Here is an 18,146-nt window from a genome sequence, read left to right as displayed (position 1 = left end):
CCTTAATAGAATTGAAACTTACCGTTACTATGCTAGGCAAATTTCGATTGTGCCACCCAAACAAGTAGCCCTAAAAAGAGATCTCAGGCCTGCCACTTCAGTGCCTGCGCACAGTTTGTTAACTGCCTTGTTGTCCTGACAAGTACACCCACTTGCGAGGCCTTACCTTTACGAACTGCATTATGAACTGCATAGCATTGCATTAGGACTGCAGGAGATCATTGTGAACTGCTCACTAATACCGCAAGACCTATAAGTGATTGCTGGCCTAATAACCGGCAAAGTGAAATATTTTACGAATACGCATAAGTTGGAGTTCTATTGTTTGGTCTCATCGTATTCCTTTTGATGAAGATACCGCTTTTTTATAAAAACCAGTGTGGTGTCCATTTGTGGTGTTATCACTGTGTTACTGGGAGTGTGGTTGCAAATACTTTACACGTTGCCTTGGAGTTAAGCCTGTCTGCTCGTGCCAAGCTTCCGGGGAGGGGGGGGAGCAAGGGTTATCTAAGAGGGTGTCCCTCCTTTCCCTGACTAGAAGCAAGGGTCCCTATTTGGACTAAGGTACCCACCTCAGCCAACTAGAGACTCCCATTTCAAACCCTGACTTATACACACATAACAGCCACTTAGACATCCATACTCACAAGTGTGGAATCAGTCACACAGCCATTCACTTAATATATGTTAGAAGTACTATCACTCAGTGCACCTAGTATACTAATTTACCTTTTGTAGTAGTATTGTAGATGTGTTTAACAACCACAAACTCCTAAACAAACACTTACACTCACTGGATTATATCATCAGTGATGTCATTAGTTATGTCATCAGCGATGTCACTGACCATGTCATGAGTGATGTAATATGTGAGGTCATAAGCAGTTCATTGCGGAGGAATAAGTTATAGTTAGCTCACATTTGAGTTTTGAGGTGGGTAATGGTGTTCGTGGAAAGGTTATTTTTAGGGTTATGGGTTGGTTAGGGTTATTGGGTGGTAGAGGTATTTGGGGGTTTGAGCAGTGGGTAAGGGTAATTAATAAAGGGGGGTCCCCCAATGAAAAAGAACATTAATTTATATATTTAAAAAAATGGGGTTGTGTCCCCCAAAAAGATAGACCTTATTTATACGTACCTACTTGGTAAAGGTAAGTTACATCATACAACAATGAACATTCACCAGTCCTCTTTTGAGTAATTGAGATGTTCCCAAGTTCCTTAGATGCTTGCTGTGCACCTTGACCGCTTCTTAAGACACTCACATTTATGTAATTTACATTATGGGGGAATCACATTCTCCTTTTCCTTAAGCTGCCTTCTTCATGTTGGATACTTACCCTCGGCATTTTGAACTATTTCAATACCCCAATCAAGAAAGTTTCCTTTGCGACTTTATCAGGTTTTCAGTTTCATTTTCCTAGCAGCTGATATTAGTCATGTCTGTATGGTTGATACCAACCATGTTATCACCCTCTATAAAAGCCACACATTCAGAGGTTTTCCCAATTTATGTGTCAGAATATTACAGACCAGGCAGAGAGGTTTTCAACTCTATTCTCACACGTGGGGTCCTCATAGGTTGTTGTTTTTATGCTTGAGGTAGGAACGTTATAGTCAATCTGAACTTGGCAACGTTGATTAAATGCAGTTGCATTTCTTTCATCTCTCGGACTCCTGCTACTCAACGTTGTTGCTTTGCCATGGTATGCTGAATAGAGGGGTAGTTTATTGCCCAAGTTCACACTATTTCTATTATCTTGTACAATATCAATGCTGCTTTTGGAGATGCCAGGGAATGAATCCTGGATGATTACATTGCACACACACGCCTACTTGTTACTGGGAGGAGAATTCTTGTTCAATATGGTCACTGGGTCAAAATTGTATTGTGTTTCTTTCTGCATTGTGGTGGTTAGCAGCGGTAGTAGTTCAGAGTTTCTTCGTTCTTGTTTTTGGTATAGCCCAAACAAACATTGATGGTCACCTTGCAATAAATCAGTGACCTTTTTAAGATCTTCTAACACGGTCACTCTAAATTCCCCATGGCATATGGACTTAATTATCAGCCTTGTGCTTAGAGTGACATTAGAACTGTTGTTGGGGACCCTTATTTGCTCTAAACTGAGCAACACTGGAGCATGAGTTGAATGTTGATGAAGACATTCACTTTCAGACATGGCTTTCTCCATATCTGACAGAGTCGATTCCAGATACTGAGTTCATGTAAGTTGTGACTAAGCTCCCATAAAGCCCAAACAATGTAGTTCCTATAGGATAGGGATAGCTTTTAACAATGTAATAAAGGAAAATAATTAAAAAAACACCTAAAAGGTATCAGCGTTGTTGATCACAAGGTAAGGGGAAACGTAACTGGAATGCTTATTGAAGCAAAATTCAGATTTTGTATATCAAAAACAAAAAAATCAAACAAAGCAATCTGCTTCTGCTGTTCTATAAAAAGGCACTATTTATAGAGAGTAAGAGATAGCGATTATATTCAATTTAAGAACAAATGCTTTTGTTTAAAAAGTAGGTGATGACAATATCTAGATCTTCAGGGCTAGTGCATGGTTTCCAGTTGCAGTTTTTTTCCCACAGATTTATATCCACGGCAAAATACCCAGCTGCAACTGATTTTCTCTATCTCAAGGCGCTTTATCCCTTTCCTACTTCAGAAGAGGAATTCCAATAGGCATGCACGCTTCTCTGGAAAGGAGTTGGACCTCTTTGCCCTAATGGATCATTAAAAGGCTCTCCTTAATCACATTTGGAGCAGATGTCCTCTTTAGATTCAGGATAAAGCAATAATAACAACAATAAGACCTAGTCTGCTAAGGCAATAAAATAATTCTCCTGACTTTGTAAGTAGGTCATGGGAGTATATTTCACCCCTCTACAACAACCAATCTCTTTTTCAAACGTGTTGTCCCAACTCAAAGTAGCCTTGATATTTTGTTTAAAAGAACCAACCTCTCAGTTCAACAGTCATTGTTATCAAAAGAAATTCCCCATGCTGTCACAGGTATATATATCAAAATGTGCACAATTGTGAGAAAAAATGTGAACAGATGAGGTAGCACTTCACGTGCGTACCACCCAAGGGGCCGACTGGTTAATCATCACCAGTTATGCCCACGTTTCTCATCACAGATTGCTACCCTGTCAAAACAAAAAAATAAGATTTTTGTGCTAAATGTCCAGAAACATAAGAAATACAGGTGAACATCTGTGTCAAATTAACACAATTCAACCCTATGCAGTTAAAATTGAAATAAGTCACACCGTCACTGCAAATCCACTTTTATTCTAGACCTGTGTGCTTATTCAAGTTAAAACATACTGCATGTGTGCAAACCACTTAATGATGGGCCAACATGTTTCATTGCCTTTCAACTGTAGCAGCAATTTCTTCAGGGCTCAAGGACTGTGTCCACCTTTTCTGGATCCTTATTATGGACCTACAGTGACTGTAAAAAAGGAGGAGGTTCATTAAAAACACGACCAGACAGCACAGAATCGGCATCTAATGTTTACTTGCACCCATGACACAATATTTACCGGGTAGCAGCCAAGCCCCTCGTACCAGCTAGCCACCATGTCACACAGGGACTATGAAATTATTAACAGCCCTGTTCCATATCCAAGACACTTATGTTGTCCATTTTCTGCAACAAAAGAAACACAATGGCAAGACCTCATGAGACAGTCATCCGATGTTTCATACGATAAAGTTTTCTTGCCCATAACCTTGAAACTACGCTCCTGAACAGCAATCCCCAATAGGTAATATGTACTGTTGTAAGATAATTTCCTTCATAATATTCATTTATCTGCCAGCCCAATCGGCTACCTCACTGTTAGACGGACACTCACTGCGTTAATTTGCAATATTTATTGTCTCAATAAGCTGTCCACAATTTTGTACAAATCACAGTATTCTCAACACAATTTAACACTTTGAAACCAGTGTGGCATTTCTTGTCCCCTATACTTCAAACTGCCAGGCACCCTCTGTTCTCATCTCAACTTGACTAAACACACGGACTGGGAGTCTAAGTGCTCTCCTGACATCCCGGTACCGATTCTACATGACGCACTCTTACCGTGTCAATCATTAACCCGAGCCTTGTCTCGTCCGTGTACTTGGTCCACACGTTCACACCTCCAATAAATGCGGGTGTGTAACGTGGAAATGTGATTCCATATCACGTGATCGGGGTCAACACCAGCGCCGTCTTAGAGTGGTGCAGGTATTGAAACAGCATTCCTTTACCAATGCACGTGATTTCCTGTCACATGATCGATACCAAACCCAGCGCCATCTTAGAGTGGTGCCGATAATGAAACAATCTACAATATATCCCTATGAGATTTCATAGGTTTCCATTCTGAAACTGTCTATGTGGAAGAACCCTTTATACTGTAAATGAGGACAATCCTAGGATTGTGCACAGAATAATGCACATACACAATCACAAAACAGACCCTAATTTTCAATCTTTCCACTTCAAAATTACCCTTTTAGATTCTCAATGATTTATATGAGGCAGTTTCATTAATCACTCAATGTGGGATTTCTCAAAGAGACACCAGCTGCTGAACAAATTAGCCATACAGGGGGTCACCTGATATCAGAGCCCTGATATATCACAAGCTGACCTTGTTCCACTCTATACAATCATTCAGCCCTGCTTGATCCACTTTCTTCGAGAAATCCAACGAGCTTCTCACTTGGATAGAATTGTTTTCCATATTGCAGGAGTCCCCCACCACTTTCTCCAACACAACCCAAGTCAATGATCTTATATCATGATTTTCACTTTTAAAGTGTTGCACCAGCTTTGTCGTGAGTTTCCCTGCTCTGATCGTGCTAAGGTGTTCTTGAATTCGGATCTTCATTTTTCTAGATGTCAATCCTATGTAATGCAAGCCGCAAACACATGTCAACCGGTAGATCACATTAACTGTGTTGCAGTTTGTGAATATGGTCAAGTGCCAAACCCTACCATAGGCTAACACCACCTTATTTGTCTTTGTCGTCAAGTCACATAAATAACAAGAACCACACGGGTGATGTTCTGCAGGAAGTGACGATTCTTTAGGGCTTGATTTTATACAAGAGTGCACCAATTTATCCTTTAAATTTACCGCTCTTCTGAAGGCAAATCTAGGAAGGGGCATCTTGAAGTCTGCTGTGGATAATATAGTCCAATGTTTCCGGATGGCCTGGTGTATCTTAGTTGCCAGTGGATCGAAAGTCATAACCACCGGGAGACATTCTGTTTTGGATCTGACATTCTTCTCCAATAACACACTCTGTGGAGTGTTCAAGGCTCGTTTTCTCGCATTCTTCACAATTTTCTTGGGGTAATGTCTCTCCAACGGTTTTCCACTTAATGCCTCTGACTGTTGTACAAAGTCATAGGTAAATGAACAATTGCGCCTATATCGCAAAAACTGACCCACGGGCAAATTATCTCTAAGTGCCCGGGGACGAAATTAATTGTAGTTCCACAAGAAATTCCTGTTGGTAGCCTTCTGATGCACCCTGGTGCACAGTTTGTCATTCCTCACTATTATGTCCAAGTCCAGATAGACAGCTTTTTGATTGCTAAAGGACCAGGTGAACCCAAGACAACTGTCTAAGGTATTTAGCCAATTCAAAAAGTCAAGAAGAACAGCCTCAGTCCCTGACCAGATGCATAGAACGTCGTCAATATATCGCCTCCAGAGGCGGATGTTCCTCTAGAAGGGATTTGCCGGATGGTATATGTGATGTTCCTCAAACTGGCCCACATAGATGCAGGCCAGACTGGGCGTAATAGTCGCGCCCATTGAAGTCCCAAATAGAGCAAGACAAAATAGTCTACACATTCCTTTAACCAGCCATGGCAATTATTCGAGCAGGCAAGTAAGGAAGTCTTAATCTGTACTGATATTCCAGGCAGCTTTATCCCCCAGACTCTTTTTAAATATGAATGCACTTAGTGATTAGTGACAATAACCTTAGCGAATATGACTAAAGTTCTCACAGATTCTCCACCTATTTTACCAGTGTGATCCAGGTTCTGTATCAAAAGTGTATCTTACTGCAAAGGTTAACCCAGGTCACTTTGCACAACTGTATAATAAAATAGTTTAAAAAAACCGATTCGCACCTGGGGCAGTTGTTCCACACCTTTGCACTCTCTACAGCTGGCTTATCAAAGTTTCAAATGTACTAATTTAAACGCAAAATATTTCTTTCTATTTTACAGCAATGCACGTGTAATTTGGAGCTAATCACTAAGACTAACGTATCAGAGGTCAAAATGACAGACATCCTAAGTCCAAAAATCAAGTCAAAAACATATAGTGCACAGCAAAAATTGTATTTACTGCCAGATTATTGTCTAGCATTTTCTTTGGGAAGTACTACAGTGCCGCATCACATTACTCGTCTCCATATCAGGAAGCATTGTAGTAGTGCTATACTTTTTTGACATGGGTCAACTCGGGCATTCGTGATCATGCCTTTAAATCATGCAATATCCAAACAAAGAAGGGTGCATATTGAGTTAGCAGGTTTACAGTCTGTTTGATGCAGCTGAGTTGGTACTGCCAACCACAGAGCTATCAAACCAAATCTGCAAAACTGATGAGAAGCTCTTTGGTGGAATGGAGACTCCATTCATCTGAGAGGCTCCGAGATAATTTCCATGTCTGGTTCCTAGTCACTCTCCTGCTCCTCATCAATTTCGTGACCCCTGTTTTACTACAACTTGGCTAATTCCCTCCACTGCCCCACTCCATGTGACGTATCCCCTTTGTCACCATCTCACTCCTGTCTCTTTGTACTAGACGTCAATTGTCCAGTCCAGTCCAGCTATTTACTCCAGCTATTTACTCCTTGGTCATTGCTCGATTTAAGTGCTGCCATGCTCCTCTATATCCGGTTCTCTATTTTTTATTCGGTCCAGCTCCCAAACATGCAATTTCTTAAAGTGCTCCTGTGTGCCTTTGTTTTTCTATTACATATTGTATTTGCTTTATCAAGCCCTCAAATCACACGATCTGTGATGGAAGAAACTGAAGTGGTTAAGCATGTGCGAAACCTGTGATTTCTCCAGCTGCTGTAGATATTTCATTCAATTTAGCACCCTATTTCACTCTGATATTTAGTGAGTGATACTCAATTGTATCCTTGAGAGTCTGTCAACTAGTAAAAATATCTTCTCGACCATGATGTGAAGCCAGTGCCGTTCTCGATCATGATGCATCCTATGTTTTCCCTGCTCATCATCTGATATAACAAATCTGGAATAATTAAAAGGAGCTTTAATATCCACATAAAATTCACATCTCGCAGGGAACCTGTGAGTTGTTTATATTGATCTGTACCAAATAAAGTAACATTATTGAACAGGAAACCCAACAATAACAGGAAGACGAGGCAAATAAACAGAAGTCTTTACAAAGAAAATATGTATACATTTTATATTTATACAATATGAAGTAAGTATCTGAAAAAATATACCATCTTCACAGAAGAACACGAAAGAAGCTTTGGTCCCAGAGATTTTCTAAGTTTGTCCATTACGAAATACCTCAAAAACAGCTTTTATGGTTAAGAAAAATCAACATTCTACTAAGGCATGCTCTACCAAAGCACTAAAAAAGGAGAGGCTCCAAAGGGAAATATGAGCTATTGAAACAATGTGAGCGTCCAACAGCAGCCACATTACATATTCTGTTATGAATATGGAGTTATTTTACCTCCAGGAATTTAATCACACGCCTTAATCCACAGTCTGTAGAGACAATTTCAACAAAAAGCAGTCTGTGCCAAAAAGAGCCAATTTATGCTACTGCACACATTACATCATAATAATGTGTTTTTTTCTTTTATACAACACAAAATATAACAGTTTCGCATCATAACGGAGGGTGTTCTTGATGACGCTGTGAAGAATCTGTCTTACACCACAATCTTATCAAGCCTTTACAGGCCTATACCCTACAACTTTCTCACTTTTGGAGCAGATGGGCACAATGTCAAAGAGAACAGTCATCCGTGCTTGACTAAGAATTCCAGTCAGGGTTCTTTTATTCTCACTTTCCACTTCAACATACAGTAGCAATTATTTCAAAGATTACTGAAAACACTTAGGCAAATTGTAAGAACATGCTGGAATTGCAACAAATATTTTTGCAAGTCGTATCCAATTTTGTGATCTGACCTACATACTAATAGCTCATTTTGCAACATTCCAAATCAGAGTGAGTTGCAGTATGACCGACCTAATTATAATGCATATGTAGGTCTCAGATTGTGAGTCACTCCAATATGGCACAATCAAACGGATTGTGGCCTACAAGAACAGCATACCACCAGGCCTATGATTGCTTTTAAATGAAGATTGTATTAAGCAGCCAATTTTCTTAAAGAAAACTGTCTGCTTTGAAAAATATATATATTTTTGTAAACGTTTCAGTGGTAGTTGACAGATGGTTCCGCGGACCACTGCCTACTTCTCCTGAAACTGTTATGTTATGTTATAACAACTTTTATAGCACTCAGCTGCCCGAGCAAAGAGGCGTCCCGGCGCTTACAGCAGCTGAAAGAACAAATTACTACGGCGGAGCCCAGCTTGACCGAGGCTGAAATTAACTATTTTAGGGGAAAGAGGTGAGTTTTAACTTCTTCCCTGAAATCCAGCAGGCAATCCAGTTCTCGTATTTGGACCGGTAGCGTGTTCCACAGTTTGGCTGCCAGGTAGCGGAAGGAGCGACCTCCCGCTCGACAGCGTTTCACCCGAGGCACCGTAACCAAGTGCTGTCCCAAAGAATGTAATGCACGGGAAGGGACATACGGGGTCAATAGGTTACAGAGCAATTTATGTGTAGCAGATTTCAGAATTTTAAAAGAAAGACATAACGCCTTAAACTGAATGCGCTGTGCCATAGGGAGCCAATGAAGCCTCCGGATGGTGTCGGCGGTGGAACATAACCGAGGAAGACCAACTAAGGCTCTGGCTGCCGTATTTTGGATACGCTGCATCGGGGTGATCTCAGCTTGGTTGGCCCCCAAAAGCAGGGATCTGGCATAGTCCAAGCGAGAAAGAATAGTAGACTGGACTATAAGCTGTCGAGTAGATGCGTCGAAGAATTTCAAAATAGGTTTAAGACCTTGTAAAATGACAAAGCATGTGGCAGCAACTTATTTAGTATGGAAGCAGAAACTAAGAGAGGAGTCCATCCACACCCCCAAGTTCTTGACTTCTTTCTTAGGATCTGGGGCCTTACCCAAAGCATTAGGCCACCATTGGTCACCCTATAAGTCAATGTTCTTGCCAACTAGCAGAACTTCCGTTTTGTTTGCATTTAATTGCAAATAATTAGACGTCATCAAGTCTGCCACGGCCGTTAGGCCGCTTTTAAATCTAGCGACATTCAAGGACGAACCTTCAGTTAGAGCGACCACCAGCTGCGTGTCGTCCGCATATGAGACCATTCTAAGGTCCCACTGCCTGGCGACTGCCACTAGTGGCTGAACATAAAGATTGAACAATGTGGGGCTCAAGCCGAGCCCTGGGTGACACCATGCTCCATAGGATGTGCCTGGGATAAGAATGGAGGGGTGGAGACACGGAAAGATCTTCCGGTCAGGAAAGATCTAAACCATTCTAGGGCCAGGTCCAAAATCCCTGCCTCCTCCAGACGATAGAGTAGAACCTCATGCGAGACTGTGCCAAAGGCGGCACTAAGATCCAACAGGATCACTGCCGCCGTTTGACCAGAGTCGAGGATGGTCCGCAGGTGTTCCGTCATAGCAAGGAGTTCAGACTCTGTACTCTGACTGGCACTGAAGCCATGTTGTGTTTCATCCAGAATGTTATTGGAACGCAAGAAGTTGGTAAGTATGATGTTAGCATGAGCTTCCGCAACCTTCACCACCCAGGGAAGGAAAAAAATAGGCCTAAAGTTCTCAGGCTTAGTAGAGTCTAAGGTAGGATTTTTAAGAATGGGAGAAACCCAGGCCTGTTTCCATTTTGCCGGCACGAATAGGAGGAGTTAATTATCTGGCGCAAAGGCATCAGACATAGCAAGGAGGACTCTCTGAGCTGAGCAGGCTTAAGTGGGTCGGCAGGAGAGCCAGATTTAATTTTCACACTCGGCCTACTCAGTTCCTCGTAGGAAATCTTCGGGATAACCATAAGGCTAGAGGCCGGCCCTGGTCTAGGGGGAGTATAAGTACGGGAAGTGGTCATAGAAGGAAAGGACCGGTAGATCGCACATACTTTCTCCACGAAGAAGGAGGCTAGTTCTTCACAATGGAGTTTGGAAGTAGTTATAGGCACAGAGGTTTTCTTGGCACTGAGATCTTTTAGGACTTTAAAAATGAATTTGGCAGGGTTAGGGCTAAGTTTAATCTCGGTGGCATAATAGGCCGTCCGCGTCTTGCAAATGGCTCTATGATATGATTTAAGTTCAGCCAAGTAATGTGCTTTTTTTCCAGGGTCATAGTCTTTCCTCCATGAGCGCTCATTTCTTTTACACGCCTTCCTCATTATAGTCTGGGCATCGTTATACCAGGGGCCAGACTACTGGGAGTGACACTTAAACCAGGTCGCCGGGATAAGGGAGTCAAGCGCCCGAGTAATCCTGGCGCAGAACATCTCATAGCTTGCCTTGACATTGTTTTTAAAAAAAATATCTTTATTTGATTTTTCAGTGCAAAACAGAAGAACAAGCATGTCATCATCACTCAGCACATCCCATCCCGGAGCCCTTCCACCTCCCCCCAGCACCCTGAATCCCCGTACATAAATAGGTAACACAGTCAATACGATCACTTTAATCATTCCGTAACTCAGGAGGATAGAGTAATAGCCAGCAACCCATAACCCGCTCACCCCCCGCATCCCAGCCACCTCCACCATTTCAAAGACCACCATCCAGCCCATTGTATCGACGTCACTTCCCCCATACTCTCCCGAATTTTTGGGGCACCCTCTTGCGTTAAACGTGACCCTCTCCGCAGCCATATACAGGTCCATGCCCCTGCGCCACTCCTCCAGCTGTGGGCATTCTAGGGCTCCCCACTTCCTGGCCACATCCCTTTTAGCCACCACCAAAGCCAGTACTAAAAAGATTAATTGTGGGCGATTCACGTCAACTTCATTCGTCATTCCCAGGAGGACCAACTTAGGGTCGGACTGAAGAGCAATCTCCAGTACCGCTCTGCCTCGACATTGTTAAAAGGACCCAAAGGGTCTGCTCTTAAGAGTGCATGGAAGTCTTCTAGTCTAAGCTTTCGCCAAGGTTGTTTATAGACAGATCGTTGGGCGTTCTTACATAACGATTCTGATATGGGGAAGGTCATTTCGACCAGCAAATAATCAGACCAAGCCACAGGGGTGGGGGTCGCCACAGTGGCAGCCTCAATGTTTGAAAATATGGGGCCTAACAGATGTCCCCCTCTTGTGTGTGGGGCTTGCGAGCAATTATCCCCATTCGTAAAAGGGGCCCAAGGGAGATTCTTTGACTTTTGCAAATAAGCTACCACCCTAAAGTGGAGTGGCATCTTTTCACTGGTTTGCAATCAGGATTCCAGTTGCAAGGCATTGATACGCCTGATGCAGATTTGGAAGTTGGAAGGGATGCTAAAAATATAATCCCAAATACTGTATCGGTATGCAGTAAAAAAAACATTTAAGGACTCAGTAAATCCTTATCAACTCCTAAAATTGGTTTGGTACATGGCCCAAAACATTTTTTCTGTTGCAAATCCCAAACTTAGTATTTGCGCCACAAACCTTTTTCGATCATCTGGGCCTAAAACCACAAAAGCAAACTATCCAACCGAGGGGCCAGATCACAAAATATATCTTTGACTGGCACGGTTTCATGTCCTGGTTGGTAAGTGTATGCGGTATTTGCTCCAAACACCTTTTACCACCATAGTATGAAAGCAAGTTTCTAGATGTGATAATGTGTGACTAGATTGTTTGTGCCTATTTGTAGAGTTGCATTTTGTTGTGGTTGTGATATGTTCTGTTTATGCAATGCTGTAGTTTAGCACTATACTGGTATGTGATGTTACTTTGTACCGTGGTCATTGTGCTGCGTTCTGTTTTGACTTCTTTATTGTTGTTCCTTTTATGTTTTAATTGTGATGTATTACTGCTTTATGTTATTGTATTATGTTCCGTTGCTTACTTTAAATGTCAACAAATGCTGCTTCAGTCCCAGCTAAAGTAAGGAACACTGAAAGGGTACCTCTGGGACCATCAATTCTCACTTTTACTAGCAGTTAGGATATTCTTATTTTAACTGCGTCACTTTCAATAAATGAAGCCTATAATTTTTGATTGTTTGAACCTGTAAGATAGATAGACAGCACCTTTACTTTGTGTCTTTCCAGCATCAATCACCATAACATAGATAGACAATTTCCATTATTCTTTTTCAGAAGAATTTCACTTCATTTATAGAGGCTCAAATGATAAATTCTTTTAATACTATATTTGACATATGGTTTGTGTGCATACATTACATATAACCATTTTTCTATGAGCAAAACACATATCAAGATCCAGCACATTATACATCAATATTTTTGTATACAAAATCATTCAAAGACTCATGATTTTTGGCACCAACACCATTCACTTTTATACTCAAGTGACTCAGAGTTGTAACATAGAAATTGAGATTGAGCAAAAGATATAACATGTTTAGCAAAGATAAGAAGGTCTAAACATAGAACAGTCTTTTCTTGCAGGACCATTCAGTAACAGTCTATCGAGGATGATTTGAGTCTTATGTATCCCGGTACAGATATGACAATACAGTAGGATTACCGTATTTTCCGGCGTATAAGACGACTTTTTAACCCCTTTATATGTTCTGGAAAGTCGGGGGTCGTCTTATACGCCGGGTACCAAATTTGATGGTATGTTTTCATGCGTTTTTACATAGCGCGGACTTCACCCGAAGGTGTCGGACCGCTTCTCAATAGGAAATGGAGCAGCTTAACTTTAACAGAAGACCGATGCTGTTTTTCTGTGGCAAGAGACAGGATTTTCAGTTGCCACATGGTTATGTCCACCTGTGCATGAGCATTCGCAAACTTGTGCCAGGTACATAATATGAGGCCATGTTGTTTGCAGAAGTTCTGGACGAATAACGCAAGTCTCTGGAAGCCTTATTATTGGTCCTCAATAGCAAGTATTCTGGGGAACTATGTGCTACTAGCTTGTTTCCTTTTTCACTGATGTAATAAAGTTCAATCAACAGTATGTAAGAAGAGCATGTGCCTCATTTACCTGTCCGCACAATGTGTGTACAATGAAATATGACGGATTAGAACTAAACCTTGTACCTAATGCCAGTGGCAACACACATCTGAATTTAAGCTTATATACACATCCTGCGTTGGGCTGCGCTGGAAGTGGGGGTAGTCTTATACGGCGAGTACAGCATGAAACCTACATTTTATCAAGAAAAGTAGGGGGTCGTCTTATACGCCGGGTCGTCTTATACGCCGGAAAATACGGTACCTAAAAATCATGATTTTGTGTGCAAAAATACTGCTAGTAAAATTGAGAATTGATGGTCCCAGAGGTACGCTTTCAGTGTTCCTTACTTTAAAGATTCCAGCCTCTAGGGTCCGTAACTGAATCAATCCCCTGGTTTTGAAACCTCACTTCCAGCTAAAAGCAGTAAAATCTTCAGTGAAAAACTATTTACCACTGGGGAGGTGGTAAAATAGCGCTACACCAGCGAATCAGCTATTTAAAGCACGAGTCAAACCAAGACGTTGGCAGAGAACAAATCTGAAATAAGCATTTGCAGAGCACACTTTATGCAACACAAACCTGGATTATCTTGTCATGTGCCATTTCCAAATGTTTGCTTGCATTTCTCGGAGTTTAATTAGCATATGGAAGTAATTGCTTCATTTTCGTCCAACTTAGAGATTGGGGTTGTCTTAATAACCTTTTCTCCTGACTAGCGTTTCAATTCCAAAAGGTATGAACTGGTTTCACGTAAGGCTGGAATGATTTCCACCATAATAGGTCTTCACAGCATGCCATGACATTCCAACAAATGATACTACCAACATGTGTACAGTGGACGTTTTCTATGCCACCCATCAATTTACAAATTGTTTAATCAGAAAGCAAACCGGTTTTCAACATACCACTAATTTCACAGGCACAATTACTCAGACTGCGGGGATTAGTAATTCCAGGATGAAGAATTAGGACAATATTACAATGTTTCCACGTGATTTGAGAATTACCTCATAAATCAATCTTCTCACACTGATTTTGGAACTCCTGTTTTCTGGGTCAGTTTAAGGAACATATTTAACCATGCAATACTTGGGAAATAAGACCTCTGAAAACCCACGGTGCAGCTATGCTATATGCTGAATCACTGTACTTCTTGCAGTCCTGATTTACCCAATAGCTCATGTTACCCGCCGAGTCTAGAATTCTAAGAAACTTGGAACGAGCACTTATGTTAATGAGTTATTATCTAAATCATAAAAGTCAATTAAATAGGGAATAATATAACTTAAAGTATGGTAATTGAGAAAATTCATATGCTGCAACACAATGACATTTACTCTATATGTTTCATTATCCATTTGACTAAAGGGCAAATCAAGCTGGCTTTCGAACAACTGATGGTATACAAGTGCTCTCCTGGACACCCTCCAGTCACTGGGGGAAATCTCTGAATAAGGCCAGTGCGCCATTCTCTTTCTGCTAGATGTCTCTGTAGCTTTCTGTAACACAGATCTTCAAATTCTACATGAGCATCAAACTGTCTTCACAAGAGTCAACAACACAACACTTCACTGTCCTGTTTCCTTCACATTGAAACACTGCCCGCAAGTAAAAATCCAGTAATTTTGGTCAATTACTTCTGAACTCCACCATGCCATCCCTTCAAGGTCCCCATCTTTCCCCTATAATTTTCAGCAGCTACATGATTCCCTCCCCTCGGGGAATATAAAGCAGTTAGTTCCACCTTCAGTTTCAGATGGGCGCCAATGATACGGTTATTTGTAAAACTACACAGAGGCCATTAAATCAACCTACAAGCATTTTTAATCAGATTATGCCCGATGAAACACACTTGATTTTCCTTAAAGTGAGTAAAACTGAAATTTCTGTTGTGGGTTTCACACCAGGAACTCAACTCCACTTCCCTTGGCGAGATTCTCTTAAGATCACCAAACACGTCCCCTTCCTCCATTTATTAGGTAAATTTGACCAATTGATCAAATTCAATATCTATAGTAATCAGATTTCCAAGATCTGCTAACACCATCTCTGTCTCACTCTGTGCCAAGCATAGCTTATAATTTCCATCATCCTATCTAGTTTAACTATGGAAACGCCTCCTATGTTGAGCATATATTAGGGCTTATCAAGTTACATAATATACAACATTGGACGTCCATGCTACTTTTAAGTTTGTAGTACGGGGCCATATCCCGACAATCGTAAAAGCTACTCTGGCTCAAGACTGCAGTTGCCCACAAGGGCAACCACAGCAGGAATCCTTCATTCAGGATTTCAGCAGTTCCTTCCAACTAGCATTCTCAGATCTAGGAAAGATAATCCCAATAATTCACACCTAAACAAAATAGGCCCAGATAAACAGAACTCGCTTCCTACCAGCTTCAAATCCATCAATGAAATTGCTTTTAATAATAATTTGATAGCCCAGCTTCCCCAACTTCATCTCCTCATGGACTCTGCTACTCCTACATACAGACATATCTCCTTCATCTTGGTTTTAGCAATGCTCTGATATGGACTGTGCCAGACAAATATCCTCAATATGTACGACCAATTCCCAAAATATTATGAATTCCATTGCCTCAATTTGCAAGCATATTAAGCTGCAAAATGTTAAACACTCTGCATGTTTCCGTGGACAAATTACAGTATGTAGAACTCATGGTGCATAGTTTCAGACTCCAGTACGAATAACTCTTATGGCAGATAAGCTGTGTGTGGCCCAAGTAGGTATGTACTCTGAGGCCCAGGGGTGCAGCTTGCAAATTATTCGTAGGTGTTAAGAGAGGACACACACTTTGCTTAGTGACAGAGGCTGTGAGTGGGCTAAGAAAAGGAGATGTATGTGGGAAGGAAGGTTGAGAACACATAAAACAGAAATTATCTATATTGGGATATACTTTTTGCTGCTATCTCACACAACAGAAATCCTTAATTTCGATTTGAGAGTGTTGCTAAATGCTTCTTACAACTTAAAGGTACAGTAGGAAAGTACATGTATGTCTGTTTACACAACACTAGATGCAAACACATGTACAAAAGAAAGTAGGTGTCAGCAGTTCCAAAGCACGGGAACACATTTTACATAAAAATGTAAAATGAAAAAAACAAATATTGATGGAAAATTTTAGGAATACCAAAGTATGCAGCATTAAGGCTAGATTAAACGCGTCCTTGAGAAACTGCAATCCCAGCGCAGTCACACTTATAAGTGTTGCCATGCTTATCACACCAGGTAATAACCGGATTCCATCCGCTCTACCTATTAAATTTTAATGGGTGAAAAATGCAGAGTAAATACTTGAGAGGCGGATTGGGTGCAGTTAAAACCGAAATCCGCATATTGGGTCATATTTAAGTGGGTTAAACTCGGAAAATGCATTAATTATTGCACCTGATACATTCTAAGCGTTGGATTTCATTGAGTGCTATATTTATCATATCTAACAAAAGGGCAGTTGAGGTCAGACCTGTAGAGGGGTCGTCTGAATCAAGATAACAACGGTACCAACTGCATCAAAGGAAGCTGGCAGGCATGAAACTACTGGAAGACTAATGTTGGGATGCAGTGGCGATGCAGCCATGGCAGCAGAAATGGTGGCACACGCCACCAAAGCGAATAACCAAAATCAAACTGACGAGAAGTAAGAAATTAAACTTTGATGGTTGTATAGTATAGCACCATCTTTCGGAAACAGAACAATTGGTAAATTGTCAATATTGCAAAAATTACCTTCTGGTGAAACAGTCGGAGCACCACCCATAATCCAATGCACAGCACATAGAGTACAATGGTATGCTGATTGCATAAACTAAGACCACAGAAAAATGCACCAACTTTAGATATCTGAAATAAAAAAAAATAAGTAGGTTACCATGAAATATTACTAGAATGTATATTGTTACAAACGTATTGTCGCAGGATCAATGTTCCCTATTTTAATGTTTTACTTTTCCACAAGTAACAACCATTGCTGCGACTTCTCAAGTTATATTGTTCAACTACTATCACTATCCAAACATTTTCAGGCTTTTGATGGGTACTGACAAGGTATTATCCTAATAAAAATAACATGCACATGCACAGAAATGACAACTTATAGGAAACAAAATGGTGATCAACAAATAGAAATAAATAAATAAAAAAATAGGCTGTATATTGGCACACAAGCATCTCCCAACCGTGGGATCACAAGCATCTTTCGACTCCTTGTTTTCAGTTTTTCTTGTAATGGGGTCATAATGCAAGCACAGTTTTTTAGGAAAGGGACAACTTAAAAATGAAGCTAACGTGGTTGTAAGAGAGGTGCATGCTGTATTATTTTATTTTCTTGGGAAATTGGCAAAATAAAAATATATAACAATATTTGACCATCTTTGGCAGCAAAGGTAATAAATGGCAGTAATAACAGAAACTAGAACTCCAGTATCACGTTCTTCCATTCCATAAGTGAAAGAGGGAGATTATTTTTCCATGTCCTGGTCATACAAAGATGACCAATCTACACTGACAAACGTCAATTCAGTGTTAATTGCTTTTGTAAATTGAAGAATACTACTTAACCCCTTGTGTGCTCGTGACAAAACTGTTCCGTCACGAGCCTCGGGTGGGCTGTGCTGGTGACGGAACGGTTCCGTCACGGCCCGCTCGCCGCGCCTGCGCGGCGCCAATTCCACGCCTGCGCTGGACATTCTATTAGGCGGGCGGGGCCGTGACGGAACCGTTCCGTCACAAGCACAGCCCATCCGAGGCTCGTGACAGAGCGGTTTCGTCACGAGCACGGGAGCACCGCGCCGCCCCCCCTCCCCCTTAGCACTGCGGCGGAATAGCCGCCGCAGTGA

General features: G+C 41.3%; 1 protein-coding gene across 1 annotated transcript in view; it reads right to left on the bottom strand.

The window, feature by feature from the left end:
* The window catches only part of TMEM260 (transmembrane protein 260), a 645,490-nt gene that overhangs the window by 336,330 nt on the left and 291,014 nt on the right, over positions 1-18,146 (bottom strand). Inside the window, exon 5 of the mRNA XM_086937970.1 lies at positions 17,038-17,151. Within this exon, the coding sequence (XP_086794096.1) occupies positions 17,038-17,151 (114 nt within the window). The remainder of the gene's footprint in view (positions 1-17,037; positions 17,152-18,146) is intronic.

The sequence above is a fragment of the Lissotriton vulgaris genome, chromosome 9, assembly GCF_964263255.1.
Source record: "Lissotriton vulgaris chromosome 9, aLisVul1.2, whole genome shotgun sequence".
NCBI classification, from domain to species: Eukaryota; Metazoa; Chordata; class Amphibia; order Caudata; family Salamandridae; genus Lissotriton; species Lissotriton vulgaris.
This window is presented reverse-complemented; position numbering and strand designations above follow the sequence as displayed.